At 38.8% G+C, this 17,464-nt stretch overlaps 1 protein-coding gene across 3 annotated transcripts in view; it reads left to right on the top strand.

Annotated features, from left to right (window-relative positions):
- LOC150096152 (uncharacterized) overlaps positions 1-17,464 on the top strand; it is a 520,274-nt gene that overhangs the window by 479,861 nt on the left and 22,949 nt on the right. The window contains exon 21 of one of the 3 annotated variants that reach the window (XM_090409453.1): positions 1,392-5,369. The exons of the other annotated variants lie outside the window; for them this stretch is intronic. Coding sequence (XP_090265579.1) covers positions 1,392-1,405 — 14 coding nt within the window. The 3' untranslated portion in view covers positions 1,406-5,369. Of the gene's footprint in view, positions 1-1,391; positions 5,370-17,464 lie in introns of those variants that run through there. 3 annotated transcript variants of the gene reach the window in all.

The raw sequence follows: 17,464 nt of genomic DNA, 5'->3' as shown, positions 1-17,464 counted from the left end.
ATCATCCTGCAGGATATTTATATCACCTTTGTCAGCTGTTTCCCTTCCCAGTTTTGAATCAACTGAATATTCCCCTTAAATCTTTCCTTCTGTATTAATATAAAAATTAAAGACTAGTGACCTTAGTACAGATCCCTAGGATACTTAACTTGTCACTCTTTTGCCTTAATTCCACTCCAACATACACCCCCCCCCCCCCCCGATGTCTGTCTCTGTCTGTCACCTCCCTAGTCATGCTCCCATGCCTTTGCAAAGCCCATCAGTATCGTGGTGTAACTATTTCCTTTATCCAACAATTGACTTAAAAATGGTCTGTATGTTCTGTAATAGGCCTCAGTGTTCTATTCTCACATATCAGAATAACTTGTCAGGTATCCTTTACTGATATTTAAACTGAAACATTGATTTACATTTCTGAAATGAAGCTTATTAACTCTTTATATTTAAGTAACTTAATGGTTGCACCTGTTTGGAAACTCGTATAGCAGAGTATATAAGTTCTTTTCGTTATACACTTTGGTATTAATTTGGTCTAGCTACTCACTGATGAAGCATCAAAAAAGGCTGAAACCGTCTGGGTAGTGACCTCCCACCATAATATAATAAGCGCATACATTTCATAGGAAATGTGTTTTTACATTATGGAAAATACCTAAGAATAGCGATCAGAACTTTACTGACTTTGCTGCGAGTTCTCCGGTATTGTAATACGTACTAGGGTCACTTGCATTAGCTCTCGCCAGTGGTCGCCGATACTTTATAGTTCACTATATTCGGCATGAAGCTCTCTGATTCCAATCTTTGAGTTTCTTATTCAGTTTTAAAACAATGTGGGATTTAATATCCCCTTAATTTAAATAATGTTTATATCGCCGAAATGAAGCTTATTAGCTCTTTATATTTAAATGAACATCAGTATTATATCGAATACGTGAAACCTCAAACATTTCTATTTGGCACAACATAGTCTTAACACTAAGCACAGTATCCAGTGGGATGAAGCTCATATTATCCATAGAAGCAGGCTTAAATATGAACTCCTTTTAAAGAAAGTTGCAAAGTTGTCTCTCTCTCCCAAAAATTTGGGAGATTCTTATCTTATGTAACTATCAAAAATAGTTTTATAATATTTTTAATAATATTAATTTCTACCATGCGGCAACAGTTTTTAATTGGTAAACCACCGACTTCTGTATGTACCATGTATTCCCGTTCCTTTGATTTGCTTGTTTCTACACACTGATGATGTGCTGTTATTTTCAGTACAAAATATCTGTACTTTCATTTCATTAAAGTTAATTACTGTGGTTATCGTGTAATTTATTGTTTATAGTTTTGCCACAGGTATCTTTAAAGATAAGTTCTAACTTCTTCTTCTTCTTCTTTTGCAGCTTTTCCCACTTAAGTAGGGTCGCTGTTTGTGGTGAGTCTCCTCCACAACTTCCTGTCTTGGGCTGTAGCCACATCCAAGTTCTTCATCCTCAAGTCCTCCTCCACCATCTCCCTCCATCTCTTCTTTGGCCGTCTGCGCTTCCTCTTCTCCTGCACATCCATCTGCATGACCTTTCTTCCCACATACTCTTCCTCCCTCCTCATCACATGACCAAACCATTTCAACCTTGTCTCCTGTATCTTTGCCCCTAAGTTCGTAACTTTCACCATTCCCCTTACATAATCATTTCTCAGACGATCCTTTCTGGTCACACTGCACATCCACCTAAGCATTCTCATCTCTGCTACCTCTATCCTGTTGATGTTATTTTTCCTCAGGGCCACAGTTTCCAAAGCATACGTCATAGCTGGTCTCACTACTATCCTGTAAATTTTGCCTTTTAGATTGATTGGCACCCTCTTATCACATAGCACTCCAGCCATCTCTCTCTCTCTCTCTCTCCAGTTCCTCCATCCTGCTTGTATCCTGCATCTCACTTCCTTCTTAGCCTCACCATCCTCTTTCATTGTTGAACCTAAGTATCTAAAGTCACTGACCTTCCTGATGACATTTCCTTCCAGCTCTAGAGCTGTCTCCTGGCTGCCATCCACTTTGTAACACATATACTCGGTCTTACTTCTGCTCAGTCTCATACCTCTCTCTTACAGTACTTTCCTCCAACTTTCCAGTTTGGCTGCCACTTCTTCTCTTGATTCTGCACACAGCACGATGTCATCTGCATACAACATAGTCCGAGGCACGTCTTCTCTCACTTCCTCCGTCACCACCTCCATCATAATATTGAACAGGAACGGACTTAATGCAGACCCTTGATGCAAGCCAACTGTCACTGGAAAACTTTCTGTCACTCCCAGCCAGGTTCGAACACTTGTCTTCACATTTCTGTACATCTCCTGCACCAACCTGACATATTTCTCTGGTACCTTCTTCTCCCTTAGCTCCAGACTTCTTACCTTGGCACTCTATCATACGTTTTCTCGAGATCAATAAATACCAGATGTAGCTCCCGTTGCTTCTCTCGAAACTTTTCCATCATCTGTCCTATCCCAAAGATAGCATCTGTGGCTGATCGACCAAGCATGAAGCCAAATTGCTCCTTTGCAATCTCCACCTCCTTCCTCAGTCTTCCATCAAGAACCCTTTCTAGGATTGTCATTGTGTGAGACATCAACTTTATTCCTCTGTAATTCTTACAGTCTTGTGCATCCCCTTTACCCTTGTAGATGGGGACAAGAGTACTTTTCCTCCATTCCTCAGGTATATTTTCCTGTTGGCAAACTTTCATGAACAGGTCCCACAGCAGGTCAATTCCCTCTTCCTCCAGAGCCTTCCATGCCTCCACTGGAATCCTGTCTTGGCCCACTGATTTTCCATTCTTCATCCTCTTCATGACCTCCTTCACTTCCACTCTACTGATGTTCTGCACCATCCCCCTCAGAAGGCTGCCCATCTTCTCTGTGAATCCTCGCATTTTCCTCATTCAAAAGTCCCTCAAAGTATATTCTCCATCTGTTTCTTATGTCCACATCCCTCCATAATATTCTTCCTTCAGCAGCTTTGATCTGCCCCACATGTACGATGTCCTTTGAAGCCTTATTTCTACATTTTGCCAATCGATAAATCTTTCTCTTTCCTTCCTTTGTTTCTAATTGATCATAAAGGTCTTGATATGCCATGGCCTTCACCTGTGTAACAACTCTCTTGGCTTCTCTCTGTATTCCTCTCTTTCCTCTTCCACTCTTGACTTGTCCCACTTCTGCTTTGCCTTCCTCTTAGCCGTCACTGCTTCTTGTTCATTATTATTCCACCACCAACCCTCCTTCTGCTTTGTAATCTTTCCAGATGTTTCACTAAGCACCTCAATTTTACAGCTTAGAATTACTTTTGAATTATGTCTCCACCAGTCTTGTACACTTTCTAGTCCATCCGAAATCCTCTCTAACACCTTCTCCTTAAAACGGTTCCTCACACTCTTCTTTTAAGCAAAACCACTTAATTTTCTTCCTCACATGGCTTCCAAAGGTTCTTATCTTCGACTTTATTTCAAAGTCTGCACACAGCATCCGGTGTTGCTGTATGCAGACTTGATCTGTTGGGATTACTTTACGATTTGTTTCTGCCTTAAGATGTTTTCTTCTAGTCAAAATGTAGTCAATCTGTGAACTATTGTAGTCACTTTTAAATGTTATCAAATGCTCTTCCCTCTTACAGAAGGAGTTCACAATTGCCAGATCAAATGCTACTGCAAAGTCCAAAATCCTCTCTCCTTTCTGGTTCATCATTTCCACTCCATGGTGACCATGCACCCTTTCACATTCCCTATTCTGTCTCCCTATGTGTCCATTCAAGTCTCCTCCGACAATCACCATCTCATTTTCTTCCAGTTCCCTCATTTCTTCATCTAGCAGGTTCCAGAATTCATCTTTCTCTTCTGCTGTACAGCCAACTTGTGAGGTGTATACACATAAGACGACCAGTTGCTCTTCTCCAAGACCCAGTTTCATTCCCATGATCTTGTCGTTCTTCCTACCCACTTCCAGTACTTTGCCCTTCATTCTGCCACACACCACAATTCCGACACCATTTCTTCCCTTTTTATTTGCTCCAGAGTAGAACAATTTATATCCGTCTCCTAGTTCCTTCGCCTTTTCTCCCTTCCACCTTGTCTCCTGCATACATAAAATGTCCAACTTCCTCTTCATGTCTGCCACCTCTCTTCCCCTTCCAGTCATGCCTCCAACATTCAACATTCCCACTCGCAACATTCTCTCCACTTGCTGGGCTCGCTTCTTTAACCGCAACTGCCCTTGATGCGGTAGCCCTCGTCCACTTCTCACAGCTGTAGGGCGATTGGCTGCCTGTCACTTAAGGGGTAGTACGCCCTACCCTTGTATCACTTTCTTTTCGACTCATTTAATCATTTAAAATTTTATACATATTAAAAGAATAGTAAAAAGACATACCTGGATATGTATTTTTGAAGGAAGGAGTGGCATTGTATTTTGTATATGCCTCATTGAGCCAAAATTATATAATTTGGAAAACTGTTGAGGATGTTGATAGAAATGTATATCCATTAACTGAAATGAAACATGACTAGAACCAATAACAAGAAAATAATAAATCAAAAGGATGGTGAATTTCTTTATGGTTAAAATTAAGAAAGAATTAAAGTTTCGAAGAAATTATATTCATGTTTCATTCTTTATCCAAATGTAAGCAAACAAAGTTTGCACGTGATGTAGCTTCACGATTAGGCTATTTGATGAGACTCAATAAAGATTGAAACTGGTCTGAATAGTGACCCTTCCCATAATACATAGCTTTATACATGTCCAAAAGGATGTGTGCTTTGCATTGTGGAATACTAAAATAACTGATGTGAAGTCATCAGCCTCTATGTAGAAGTAGCTTAGCCATGAAGATACCTCACTTGCTTACACTTGGATAGAGGATTAAACAATAATATAATTTCTTGGCAGGTTTAATGTAATTTGTAATAAGTGAAAAAACTTTCTACAAAATTTTCTTTTTATAAAAAGTTAAAAAACAAAAAGGAACAGAAATTTGAAAAAAGTCAACATCACGACAGTGTGTTGGCCATTTTGTGAATGTCATCTGAACTGATGATATTTCCATTCAGATTCCATTGAAATAACATGGATACAAAGTTTAAGATGGTTGATATATTTCATCTACCATGGCTGCTTTGGTGGTTAATAATATCATTGTAAAAAAATAAAATATTTGAAGATAATTGAATTAGTGTTAATCATTTTAGACATGTTTTATTCTATTAAGTTATGAGATGATTTAACTTTTTTTTTAAATTTGATAAATTAAATTTTAATTTATCAAATGTATTTATAATGCTATAAGTGCTTAGTGTTTGATATTAAAATATATATATATCTTTTGTTAGAGTTAAGAGATATTATTCATTTTTTTCTATAATATTTTTATTTGCATGCTCTATCATGGAGTTTTTTTGTGAATAATCATACTTATATGATAAAGAGGAAAATTAATGAAACATTACTGAAGGGACAGCAACCAAAATTGTTTTGAACATAAAACAAATAAAAAAAATAAAAATAAATAAAACAATGGTAGCAAGACTGAGGAACAGATGTCTTGAGAAAATAACATAACAGGCAAATTTGTGAAAGAAAGTAGATATGTTTGTTTTATTTCTTTACTGATATATATATATTTTTAAATAATGAAAAATTTTACTCATTTGGAAAATTTTTAACTTAATCAGTAGTCTTGATTTTGTAAATATTAGTACTCAGGCTTGATATTAATATTAAAAATAAAAATAATTTTACTTTGGTTGTAACACACAGACAATGATATATTCCATTTTAATTTTAATTAGTATGAGAAGTAAAACCAAGAACTTATAAATATTGACAAAAGTACTTTTGTAGGTCACTTTTAGTGCTCCATACAAGATGGAAACTCACATATATTTGTTATGTCTGGACTTGGTTTCAATCCTGTGAAACTCAGTTATTTGTTAATAAATAGCTTTTCTTTTTCTTTACTTAATTTCAGAGCTTTCTGCATTCTGAGATAATAACTTTCCAAGTGGCAGAATTGCCTTGTAATCAATAGGTTCAGATATATGATATGTCATAATTGCATACAGCTTAAATAGTAAGTAAACATATAAATGGACAGATATATGTATATAATAGATATTCTAACAGGAATAGAAATGGAAGGATACAGTATTTTTTGCAAGGATAGAAAGAATAAGAAGGAATGGGGGGGGGGGCTGATGATAGCAGTGGAATTAAGTTCACATAAGGTAGACATGAAAAAGGGAAATAGTGCCAATGGTTATGAATCAGTGTGGTGTAATGTGGAGGTTGACAGGAAGACATATTTAGTTGGATGATGCTATAGGCTCGGAAATGTGGAGGGTGGTGATGAAGAAATGTATAATTATTATTATTATTATTATTCAGGCCTTTATGGAGTCAAAAGACTCATTGTGGGAGGTCCTTCCTAAGAACATAAAGTCTGTCAAGACTCATCGAGGGGAGGTCCCCCCATAAGAAACACAAAGTCTATCATACCACTCCTTAAACTCATTGACCGTTCTCGCTCTCACCACTCCATCAGGCAATGCATTCCACGGTTCAACCACCCTCCATGCAAAGAAACCACTCCTCACCCTCTTGCTCACAGTTTCCTTTCATAATTTCCAGGGATGGCCTCTTGTCATCACTCTTTCCCGCTGTTCAACCAAGCGAAAGAACTCCCCAGTGTCAACCCTGTAACCACCTCTCAACAGTTTAAAAGTCTCAATCATATCACATCTCCTTCTTCTATCCACCAAACTCTGCAGTCCACATTCTCTCAGCCGATCCTCATAACCAAAATTGTACAGTCCTGAAACCATCTTTGTCATCCGTCTTTGTACTCTTTCCACAGTTAATTTATCTCCTTCAAATCCTGGTGACCAAATCTGAGAACAATAGTCTAAGTGTGGTCTGATCAGAGACTTATACAATGGAATGATAACCCTTTTATCTCTGTAGGTCAGTGTCCTTCTCATTATTGCAGCAATCCTCTGTGTTACCTTCACCACCTTTGCAATATGTCCCCTAAACTTCAGGTTTCTATCAATCATCAACCCCAGATCTCTTGTCTCCCCTACTTCTTCCAGTATAACTCCTCCCATAGAGTATGCAGCATCTCATTGATGTTTCCCAAACCTCAAGACCTTACATTTTGCTACATTAAACCGAAACTCCCCCATTCATTTGCCCATCCATCTATCTAGCTTATTCAAATCCTCTTGCAGGGCTACCACATCTGCACTATTGCTAATAATCCTTCCCAGCTTTGCATCATCTGCAAACAACTGAATAATCCCCTTGCAATCCACTGTCAATGTCATTGATATAAAGGTTAAACAATATAGGTCCTAGTACTGAGCCCTGTGGGACCCTACTTGTAACCCTCTGCCTCTTTGAAACTGCTCCACCATGCACAACTCTCTGATACCTATCAGACAGCCAATCCTGAATCCAGTTGACCAATCTGACATCCAGACCCATGTGCTGCAACTTAAATATCAGCTAATCATGTGGCACCCTGTCAAATGCCTTCGCTAAGTCTAAGAAAATTGCAGTATATGCCTTTCCCTCATCTACTGTTCTTGTAACTTTATTATAAAAGGCTAGCATGTTGCTAAAACAAGAGCGCCCTTTTACAAATCCATGTTGACTCTCGCAGATAACATTACCCTCATCTGCCCAATGCTGTATACGGTCCCTCACTACTTTCTCCAAGATCTTAACAACTACTGATGACACACAGACTGGCCTATAATTAGACACTTCCAGTCTGTTACTACCCTTATGCAATGGCACTATCTTAACTTCCTTCCATTCCCTGGGCACCTTTCCTGCAGCCAGACTTTCATTGAAAAGCCAGGTTAAAGGCACTGTCAGTTCCCTAGCACATTCTCTCAAAACTCATGGTGAAATACCATCCGGTCCCAAAGCTTTACTGACATCAAGAGTACTCAGTATCTGAAACACACTCCCCTCTTGTACCTCTCAACCTCGAACCAGCCCTATCCCTCTAGCATTAAAACTGACTCCTCTAGGATGAAATACTCCAATAAAGTGTTCATTGAACAATTCCACTATGTCCTATGCATCAGTCACTCTATTCCCATTTTTATCCCACAATATCATTCTTCCACAGTCATTTCTCCTCCTACTGGCCACATAGCTAAAAAAATTCCCTAGGATTTTCTTTGGATCTTAGGGCCAATCGCCTCACCATATTCCAGTTTCGCTTTCCTTACTACACTAGTCACTCTTCTGGTCTGTGTCTTATATTCTTCATGCATCTTCTCTTCACCTGTCTCCTTATATCTCTTCCATAGCCTCTTTTTCACATGCAATTCCTGTTTAATATTGTTTGTCATCCACTTTACTCCAAATTGTGTCCTCTTCTTCACTCGTAGTATACAACTTACCATTGCTGCTAACAAATATTCTTTCACAATTTCCCACGCACTAATGATATCCCGGCCTTCCAATTCCTCCCTGCATGAAACTTCCCAAAGTTGACGTCTAAGACTATTATAATCACCTGCTTTATAATTCCACATAAGTTCCCATCTCTTTGATGCTCCTGCAGGTCTATTCATTTTCAAAGTCAAAACCATATGGTCACTCTCTCCAACTGGTGGGAGAGGTGTGATCTCAGTTATTATCAACTCTTCTGATGCTGTAACCAAATCCAAAACTCTTGTTCCCTCTGTTGCCTAAGACATTTGTCCTTCAAGAATTCTAGAAATTCCATTCCCTTATTGCTACATGCATCTTCCTCTCTCCAGTTTATACTACTGTAGTTAAAATCTCCCATAACAATCATTCTTCTTGCACTTGCCAAACATAACTGTCTAAACATCTCCTGGTCCCCATCCTCTGTGCTCCTGGGTCTGTAGCAACACCCCACTAAATATCCTGTCTTGCCTACCTCTACCTCACACCATATGCTCTCAAAATCGTTTGTCTGATGTCCTTCCAAAGCCTCCACTCTTACACATCATAAGCAGTACCCCACCACCATGCTTTCCCCCTCCTATCCTGACGAAAAATGCTGTACCCAGCAACTTCTATTCCTGTTATTATATCCCCTTCTGTCAACGACGTCTCAGTGATCCCAATAACTTTTGGCCAGGCTAATGCTATCTGCACCACCAATTCCTCTCCCTTATTCCGGATACTCCTGGCATTAGTATAAAGCATATAAATGCAATTGTTTCTATACCCAGCATTATCCCCTCTAGACTCCACTGGGTTCAGTGTTACCTGATGTCATCTCCCTTCTCCCAAGTATCCATTCCCACAAGAGGCCACCTCTGCTATCATCCTCCCTGGGACACACTGACTCGTTCAGAACAGCAATCTCTCCAGATGCCTATGTCTCCTTCCTCATTCGAATGTAAGCAGTCTCTCACATAGAATTCCTCTCTTTCCTCAAAAACACACTCCAAGCATCCACATATACCAGTCCTCTCTTGTCACACATTCTCGATATTATGCCATTCAATATCACCGCTCTTCTGCTCAGCTCGTCATTATCATACCTAGGCAACACGCACACTATTTTTCCTCTCTCTGTCTTCTTCCGTACAGCCTCAAGCAAAAATCTCATATCTCTCACTGCCCGACTTATATTACCACTCAAGTCATTTGTTCCTACCATCACAATCATCTCATCCACCCTTTCACTTCTCTTAATTGCCATAGCCACCCTTTCTATTGGTCCTGCTGGCAAACACTCCTCATGCATCCTATCTTGAACACCACGGATCATTGAGTCGCCATACATTATACCTCTTACCATTCCCTCTCTCCTATTGTTTCCATTCTCTCCTCTCATTCCCTCTCCTCTACTGCTATTCTCTCTTCTAGCATTCCCATACCTCTCTCTCCCCTACTGTTTCCATTCTCTCTCCACTTCTAGCACTCCCCATACATATCTCTCATTCCCTCTCTCCTACAGTTTCCATTTTCTCCACTTCTAGCACTTCCATATCCCTCTCTCATTCCATCTCTCCTACCGTTTCCATCCTCTCATCTTCTAGCATTCCCATACCTCTCTCTCATTCTATCTCTCCTACTGTTTCCATTTGCTCCTCTTCTAGCACTTCCATATCTCTCTCTCTCTCATTCCATCTCTCCTACTGGTTCCATCCTCTCGTCTGCTAGCATTCCCATACCTCTCTCTCTCATTCCCTCTCTTCTACTGTTTCCTTTCTCTCCTCTTCTAACACTCCCAAAATTCTCTCTCTTCCCCCTACTCTGATTCGTTTCATTTATCTCTTCCATTCTCCTAATCTTATCTTTCATACTTCTGCTCGCATTCACAAGACATTCCACCTCCTCTTTCAGCTCATCTATCTCCCGCTGCAGGTCAGTCACTCTTAATCTAAATTCACTCTCCCAAACAAAACCATCTCCTAAACTTTCACAGTCACTCATGCCTTCCACACTATCAACTATTATTTTCTCATTCATATATATATTTTTTTCATTCTCTCCTATCACACTACTTGTCTTCCTACATTCATTCCCCATTGCTGGAGCAACAAGGTCGGATATTGATATTTCGAATGCACTTATTTCCTCCCACTGCCTGCATTTTGCGCACATACGCTTTCTGCTCTCTTTCACAAGCCACATATCCAATTTCAGAGATGCATACATGCCGCAAGTACTGCATGCCACAAAGTCCCTTATGATATTGCTTATAATAGAGTTCTTAAATGGCGGAGGACTTGGTGATACGCTTGTATCGCCAAGTTCTCCAACTTGAAACAACTTGATTTAGTGAACAAAGGAAGGGTAATTATTATGGATGATTTTAATTGTGGCAGTAGAGATTGGAATGAAGAGATAGCATCTGGGAATAAGGAAAATGAATTTCTTGAGTTCTTGAGAGATAACTATCTCAGACAGCATATGAAGGAGGGCACACAAGGATCAAGAGTTCTAGATCTGATCATTTCATTAGAGGATATAATCATTAGAAGGGTTTAACACTTTCCTCCAGTTAGTGAAAGTGATCATGAAGTGATCACCTGGGTTGTTGCTAGCCATATGCAGACTTTTGTGAGGAAAGGATATATGTGGAATTATAAGGCTGGTGCTTATGACAAGCTTAGGAGACAGCTTGGAGCTATAACATGGAACGAGAAGTTGAGCTGTAAGGAAATAAATTGCTACATGGGAACTGACAAAGAAATACATACCATCAATGTGTGAATTATTATTATCCCAAGACCAAATGGAGTCAGACTCATCTAGGAGGTCCTTTTGTCATACACACAGCTCATCATACTGTGCCTTAAACGCACTCAAATTCTCTGCAGACACCACACTCTCAGTCAAGGCATTCCAGTCATTCAAAACTCTGAATGCAAAAAAACCTGCTTCTCACTCCCTTGCTCACACCCTGCTTATACAGCTTCTAGTTATGTCCTCTGGTTCTCTCCTGATCTCCCACCGTTTACTGTAAAACTTCTCCAACAATGATCCTATAACAACCTCTTACTAACTTGTAGGTCTCTATCATATCACCCATCTTCCTCCTATCCACTAGACACTGTAAATTGCATCTTCTCAACCTTTCCTCATATTCGACATTCCAGAAATCAGAAACTACCTTAGTAAGTCATCTCAGGAGCCTTTCCAACATCTCTTCAAACTTTTAAAAACCAGGGAACTAAATCTGTGCACAGAAATCCATCTGTGGCTTAATCAAAACCTTATACAATGGAATAAGAATCTCCTTACTTCTACAAGTCAGTGTACTATGCATCATTTCCGGAATTCTTTGTGTAATCCTCACGATTTTGGCAATGTGCCCTCTAAATTTCAGATCCTTATCTACTATCGCACCAAGATCTCTTATTTCCTCCACCTCCAACAATATATCCCCCAAGCATAAATTCTACATCCCATTTTTGTTTCCCAAATTTTAAAACCTTACATTTTGCAACATTGAACTTGCATCCCCCATTTCCGTGCCCATTCACTCAATTTATTCAAGTCTTCTTGTAAGGCCACAGCATCTTCTCTACTGTTCATAGTTTGTCCCAACTTTGCATCATCTGCAAACAATTGAATATCCTTATCCAAATCTTCTCCATTATCCTTAACATACAGGTTAAATAGCAATGGATGTTATGGCTGTACAAGAGGACTTGAATAGATTCCATGAATGGGTAGGTAAGGGGATCTATCAGTTCAATGTTGCAAAGTGTAAGGTTTTGAGATTTGGTAAGCAATGATGGGATGCAAAGTATACACTTGGTGGTGAAACTTTAAAGAGGTAAAGATGATATGAGATCTGGGAGTGATGATGAACTAGGAACTGAAGTTCAGGGACCACATTGCACAAGTTGTGAAGACGTCACATTATATAATTGTAATGATGCGGATAATCCTGACATGCAGAAATAGAGAGAGAGAGAGATTATGATGCCATTGTATAAAGGCTTGATCAGACCTCATATGGATTATTGTACACAGATTTGGTCACTGGGTTTTCATGGTGATGAGGATATGTTTGAAAGGGTCCAGAAAAGATCCAGAAAGCTGGTCAGTGGTCTTTGGGATGTAGAGTATGAGAACAGATTGAGAGAATGCAAGTTGCAAAGCCTCGTGAATAGAAGGAGGGGGGGGATATGATTAAGACATATAAGCTAGTCAGAGGTTGTTATCAGGTTGACACGGAAGAGATTTTTCATAGAATGGGAGAGGGACTAGAAATGGGAGAGGCCATTGTTGGAAACTGTATAAGGAAGGCATGAGCAGAGGAGTGAGGAGAAGGTTCTTTGTATGGAGAATGGAATGCATTGTCTGAGTGTGTTGTGAATATAGACACATTGAATCAGTTTAAAGCAAGGTTGGATGATCATTGTGTGCAATAGTGTGTACCTCCCACAATGAGTCTCTGACTCCATGGAGGTCAGATGTTAATAATAATAATAATGTTAATAGATATGATAATAGTGATGTTGTTGTCTAGTGACTATTTTTTTTCCTTCTAAACTCTGAACTTATAGTGAGTTTATTTAAACTTTGGGTTGCTGAGTTCACATTGATACAAGTTTGCATATTTTTATGTATTTAAAAAAATAATTTCTCTTATTAAAATTAAAATTCTGTTATGAAAATTAAAATCAGTAGAATTAAACCTCTTTTTTTATTCATTTTATTCAGTCTTCAGAGATAAAACATTTTACTGTTTTAAAATCATAGTTTCTCAATAATAATTATTATCAGTCTTTTGATGAATAATTAATATAAAGGAGAGTTGAGCTATAAGGCATGAGACTCATCACAGGAGGGCTGCTTTACATACCACAAAAGTCTGTTGTACCAGTTCTTAAAACTTATTTGCTGTCTGCACTCTCAGGCAATATATATAACTGACTTTTCATTTATTCCCTTACTTACCACTCCATTGTATACAAATTCCAAGGATGGTTTCTTGGAATTTGTACAATGAGAGAATGAGCCTTTGAAAAATCTCCTTGATGTCCATTGGGTAAAAGCAACTTAAATGTCTCGATTGTGTTACCCTATTATCTTCAATGTATCAAACTGTTCAGATTATATCTGCTTGGTCTATTATGATAAGTTACACAGTCCTGATATCATTTTTATTTTCTGCTTTTATCCTCTCTACAAAGTTTCTTCAAATCCAGGCAGCCAGATCTGAGAATAGTACTTCACGTATAGTCTGATCAGGTCCTAATACAATGAAACATCCATGTCCCTATCCTCACTGGTCTGTGTCCTTTTCACTGTTGCAGCAATCCTCTAGATTGTTCTCACCACCTTTATGAATGAATCTCCTAAACTTTAGCTCTTCAACACCATTATCTCCAAGAACTCTTGCTTCCTATACTTCTTCCAGCATAATTTACAGTTCAATTAACAGCCTTAAACCTGTGTATTTCAAAGTTCAAAACCTTATACTTAACTATATTGAATTGGGATCCCACTTATTTACTCACCAGTCCATCCTCTTGAAATCCTTCTGAAAAGCTACTGCAGCAGAGTAATTTCGTATTATTCCTTCCAACTTTTCATAATCTGCAATCTGTTCACAATATCACTAACACATGCACATTTAACAGTAATGTGCCAAGAATCGAAACCTGCAATCTGTTCACAATATTGCTAACACATACACATTTAACAGTAATGTGCCAAGAATCAAAACCTGTGGAACCCCTTCTGTTGCCTTTCATGATACCACTTCCTCGTGTACATCTCCTTGACATCTGTCAGATAATCTAGTTTATCAATCCAGGCCACTGAACTGGTTATCTCAATTCATTTATTGCAATCTAAATATCAACTTGTGTAGCAGCTTGTTCAGATGCTTTTGAAAAATCCAAAAAACTTACATATGCATTCCCTTGATTGTTACTCTGTTTTATATACTTTATTCTATCCTTTACTTATTTTATTTCATGACAGGATTACTAAAAAGAAAGACCATTTTCAGTAAACATTGTTGGTATAAGTGAAACATTGTGGAACGAATGTGCTGATGGAAATAAAGATAGAGTTTGGGCAAGGGAGTGGTTGGTGTGCTCATTGATATGAGAGGAATTGTGCTCAACTAAAAAAACAAAAATCATTAATTTATTTGATATGTTGTTATAGCAAACAAAGCAATGGTTAACAAATTAAATGTAATAAACAGAAAGAGGGTGATCATTATTGAATGATTTTAATTAGGAATATACAGGGTACTTCAAAATACCACGTGCAAACTTTGATGGGAAGTAGAGAACATCAAAATCAACCATATTGATATAGGAAAGCATGACTGGAAATGGAAGTTACTAACAGGGACACAAAGATACAGAAATAACACAAGGCAGTAAGTAGTGTAAAAAACTTTATTAGGTGTAACTGAACAGTTCAATAAGTAGTTGGATACATAATATGGTTTCACATCAGATGCTCAAAGTTACGACCATTAGCAGTGATGCATGCCTGGCACCAAAGACGCATTGATTACCGTACATTTCCAAAAATACCTGGAGTTTCCCAGATATTAGCAGCAGCAATGGAGATTCTTGCTACGAGGTCCATGTCAGAGGCAACCAGTGTTTCGTATACCATGGCTTTAAGGGTCCCCCACAGAAATTAATCAATGCTCGATAAATTAGGTGAGCGTGGGGGCCATGCGACAGGTCCACCATGCCCAATCCATCAAGCCCCAAAGGACCTGTCCTAATACTAACGCACAGAAATGCAAAATGGGCTGGAGCCCCATCGTGTTGGAATCACATCTGCCGACGCACAGTCATTGGAACATTGTTCAGTAAATCAAGCAGAACTTCTTCCAGAAAGGTCCGATACTTCTGGGAGTCCAGTCAGCATGGTAACAGGTATGGGCCAACTAAACAGTCAGTGACGATACCTGCACATACATTAATGGCGAAGCATTGTTGTGCAGCATGTGATCGCACAGCGTGTAGGTTCTCATGGGCCCACACATGAGCATTGTGGTGATTGAAGACCCCTTCGCGAGTAAATGAAGCTTCATCCGTGAACAAAATACTAGTTGGAAAATCTAGGTCTGTGGCACTTTTCTGCAGAAACCACTGCACGAATTCCACACGTTGAGGATAATCTTCGGTCATCAGTAACTGAACCTGTTGCAGATGAAATGGATGTAAGGACTCAGAGTGCAAAACGTGCAATACACTGGATCGAGATACTCCTATAGCAGAGGCAACGGCACGTGACTTGTCTCTTGATTATTGTTCATCGCATGCAACACCTCCTCTTCCATGGTGGGATTTCACGTCGATCGTGGCCACCCGCTATCATGCCTGTGATCCATAGTTACACAAATTCTGATGCAAATGCACAAACATTTGGTGATGCGGTACACATATGTTTTGGTACCTTTTGCAATACATTCATACAGCGGCTCGTCCATTACCGTCAGCTAACCTGTAAATGAGGTGCATGTCTACCATCTCAGCGTTCGTAAAACGACGCATGTTCTTCATACGACGTCGAAAGCTTGAATGAGGAAGCCCCAATTTCTCACCCGGAGCGCTGCTGAACAGCGCCACCTATCACTTTCGGGTGGCATTTCCGGTCATGCTTTCCTATGTGAATATTGTTGATTTTGATGTTCTCTATCTTCCCCCTCAAAGTTTGTATGTGGAATTTTGAACCATCCTGTAGATTATTGTTATTATTATGAACATGTAACATTTCCATAGCTTGCAACATTGAACTGGTTGCTCTACTCACTTACCCACTTACACAGACTATTCAGATCCTCCTGTAAGACCACATCTGTCCTACTCATAACATATCTGTATATCTCAGATAAACCTCTCCCAGTATTATTAATATACAATTTAATAAGTAATGGTACCAGAACAGACCCCTGCAACACATTACTAGTAACTTTCCTCTTCTGGGATGCAATTCCACCATACGCAACTTGTTAATACCTATCTGAAAGTCAGTCACCTCTCCAACTCACTAATCTGTTATCTAATCCCAATTTTGTTACCAACTTGTTATCTGGCAGTCTATCAAAAGACCTTTGCAAAAACTAAATCTGTCACTGTATATCCATCTTTTTTGTCCAATATATTTATCACCTTGTTGTGATATGTAAGTAAGTTGCTAAAACATGACCTCTGTTTAACAAATGCATCACAAAGAATACTGCTGTTATAAGCCCAATTCTGGATTCTATCCATCACTAAATTCTTCATCACCTGCACACACACACACACACACACACACTGGCCTATAATTCAGAGCCTCAAATTTATCACCCCTCTTTGTGAGATGCAACACTTTTACTTTCTACATATTTAGGACTTGCCTGTTTGCTCAAGGCTGCCGTTAACTCACTGAAACATTCCCCTCTTATACCTCCTGCTTACTTCCATTATTCTATCAATATTCAAGATTCCCCATGATGTCAGATGAAGATGAAATATATCTTTAATCAATTACTCATTGAATACTTCAGCTATATCCTTTAGAGTGGTTAGCAATCTGCTGTTTTCATCTGCTAATGTTACTCTTTCTTTTACTTGTCATTTATCAAAAAATCCTCCAGAGTTTGTTCCTGCGGGATTTTTTTATTTTTTTGGCCAATCAGGTCAGTTACTGCTCTCATATTGCATTTTAACTGTCATTATTTTCATAGCCTCCTCTTTAGTATCATGCAAATGATTATTAACATTAGTTTGTGTTTTCCAGATTACATGCTTAATCTCTCTGTTTATCAATTTTAGACTTACCTGAAAGAACAAGGCATGTTGTACCTTTGTTCTCTCATTTCCTGCCATGTATAGAAGAAAAAATCTTCTCTGTTAATCCTATAAAACACCTTTAATATCTTATATGTTTCTGTTATATCTCCTATTTTCCACCTATCAACTACAATGGTGTCCAAAGA

Source organism: Typopeltis vanoorti, chromosome 19 (genome assembly GCF_054136105.1).
Source record: "Typopeltis vanoorti isolate ZY-2024b chromosome 19, IOZ_Tvanoo_1.0, whole genome shotgun sequence".
Classification (NCBI taxonomy): Eukaryota; Metazoa; Arthropoda; class Arachnida; order Uropygi; family Thelyphonidae; genus Typopeltis; species Typopeltis vanoorti.
This window is presented reverse-complemented; position numbering and strand designations above follow the sequence as displayed.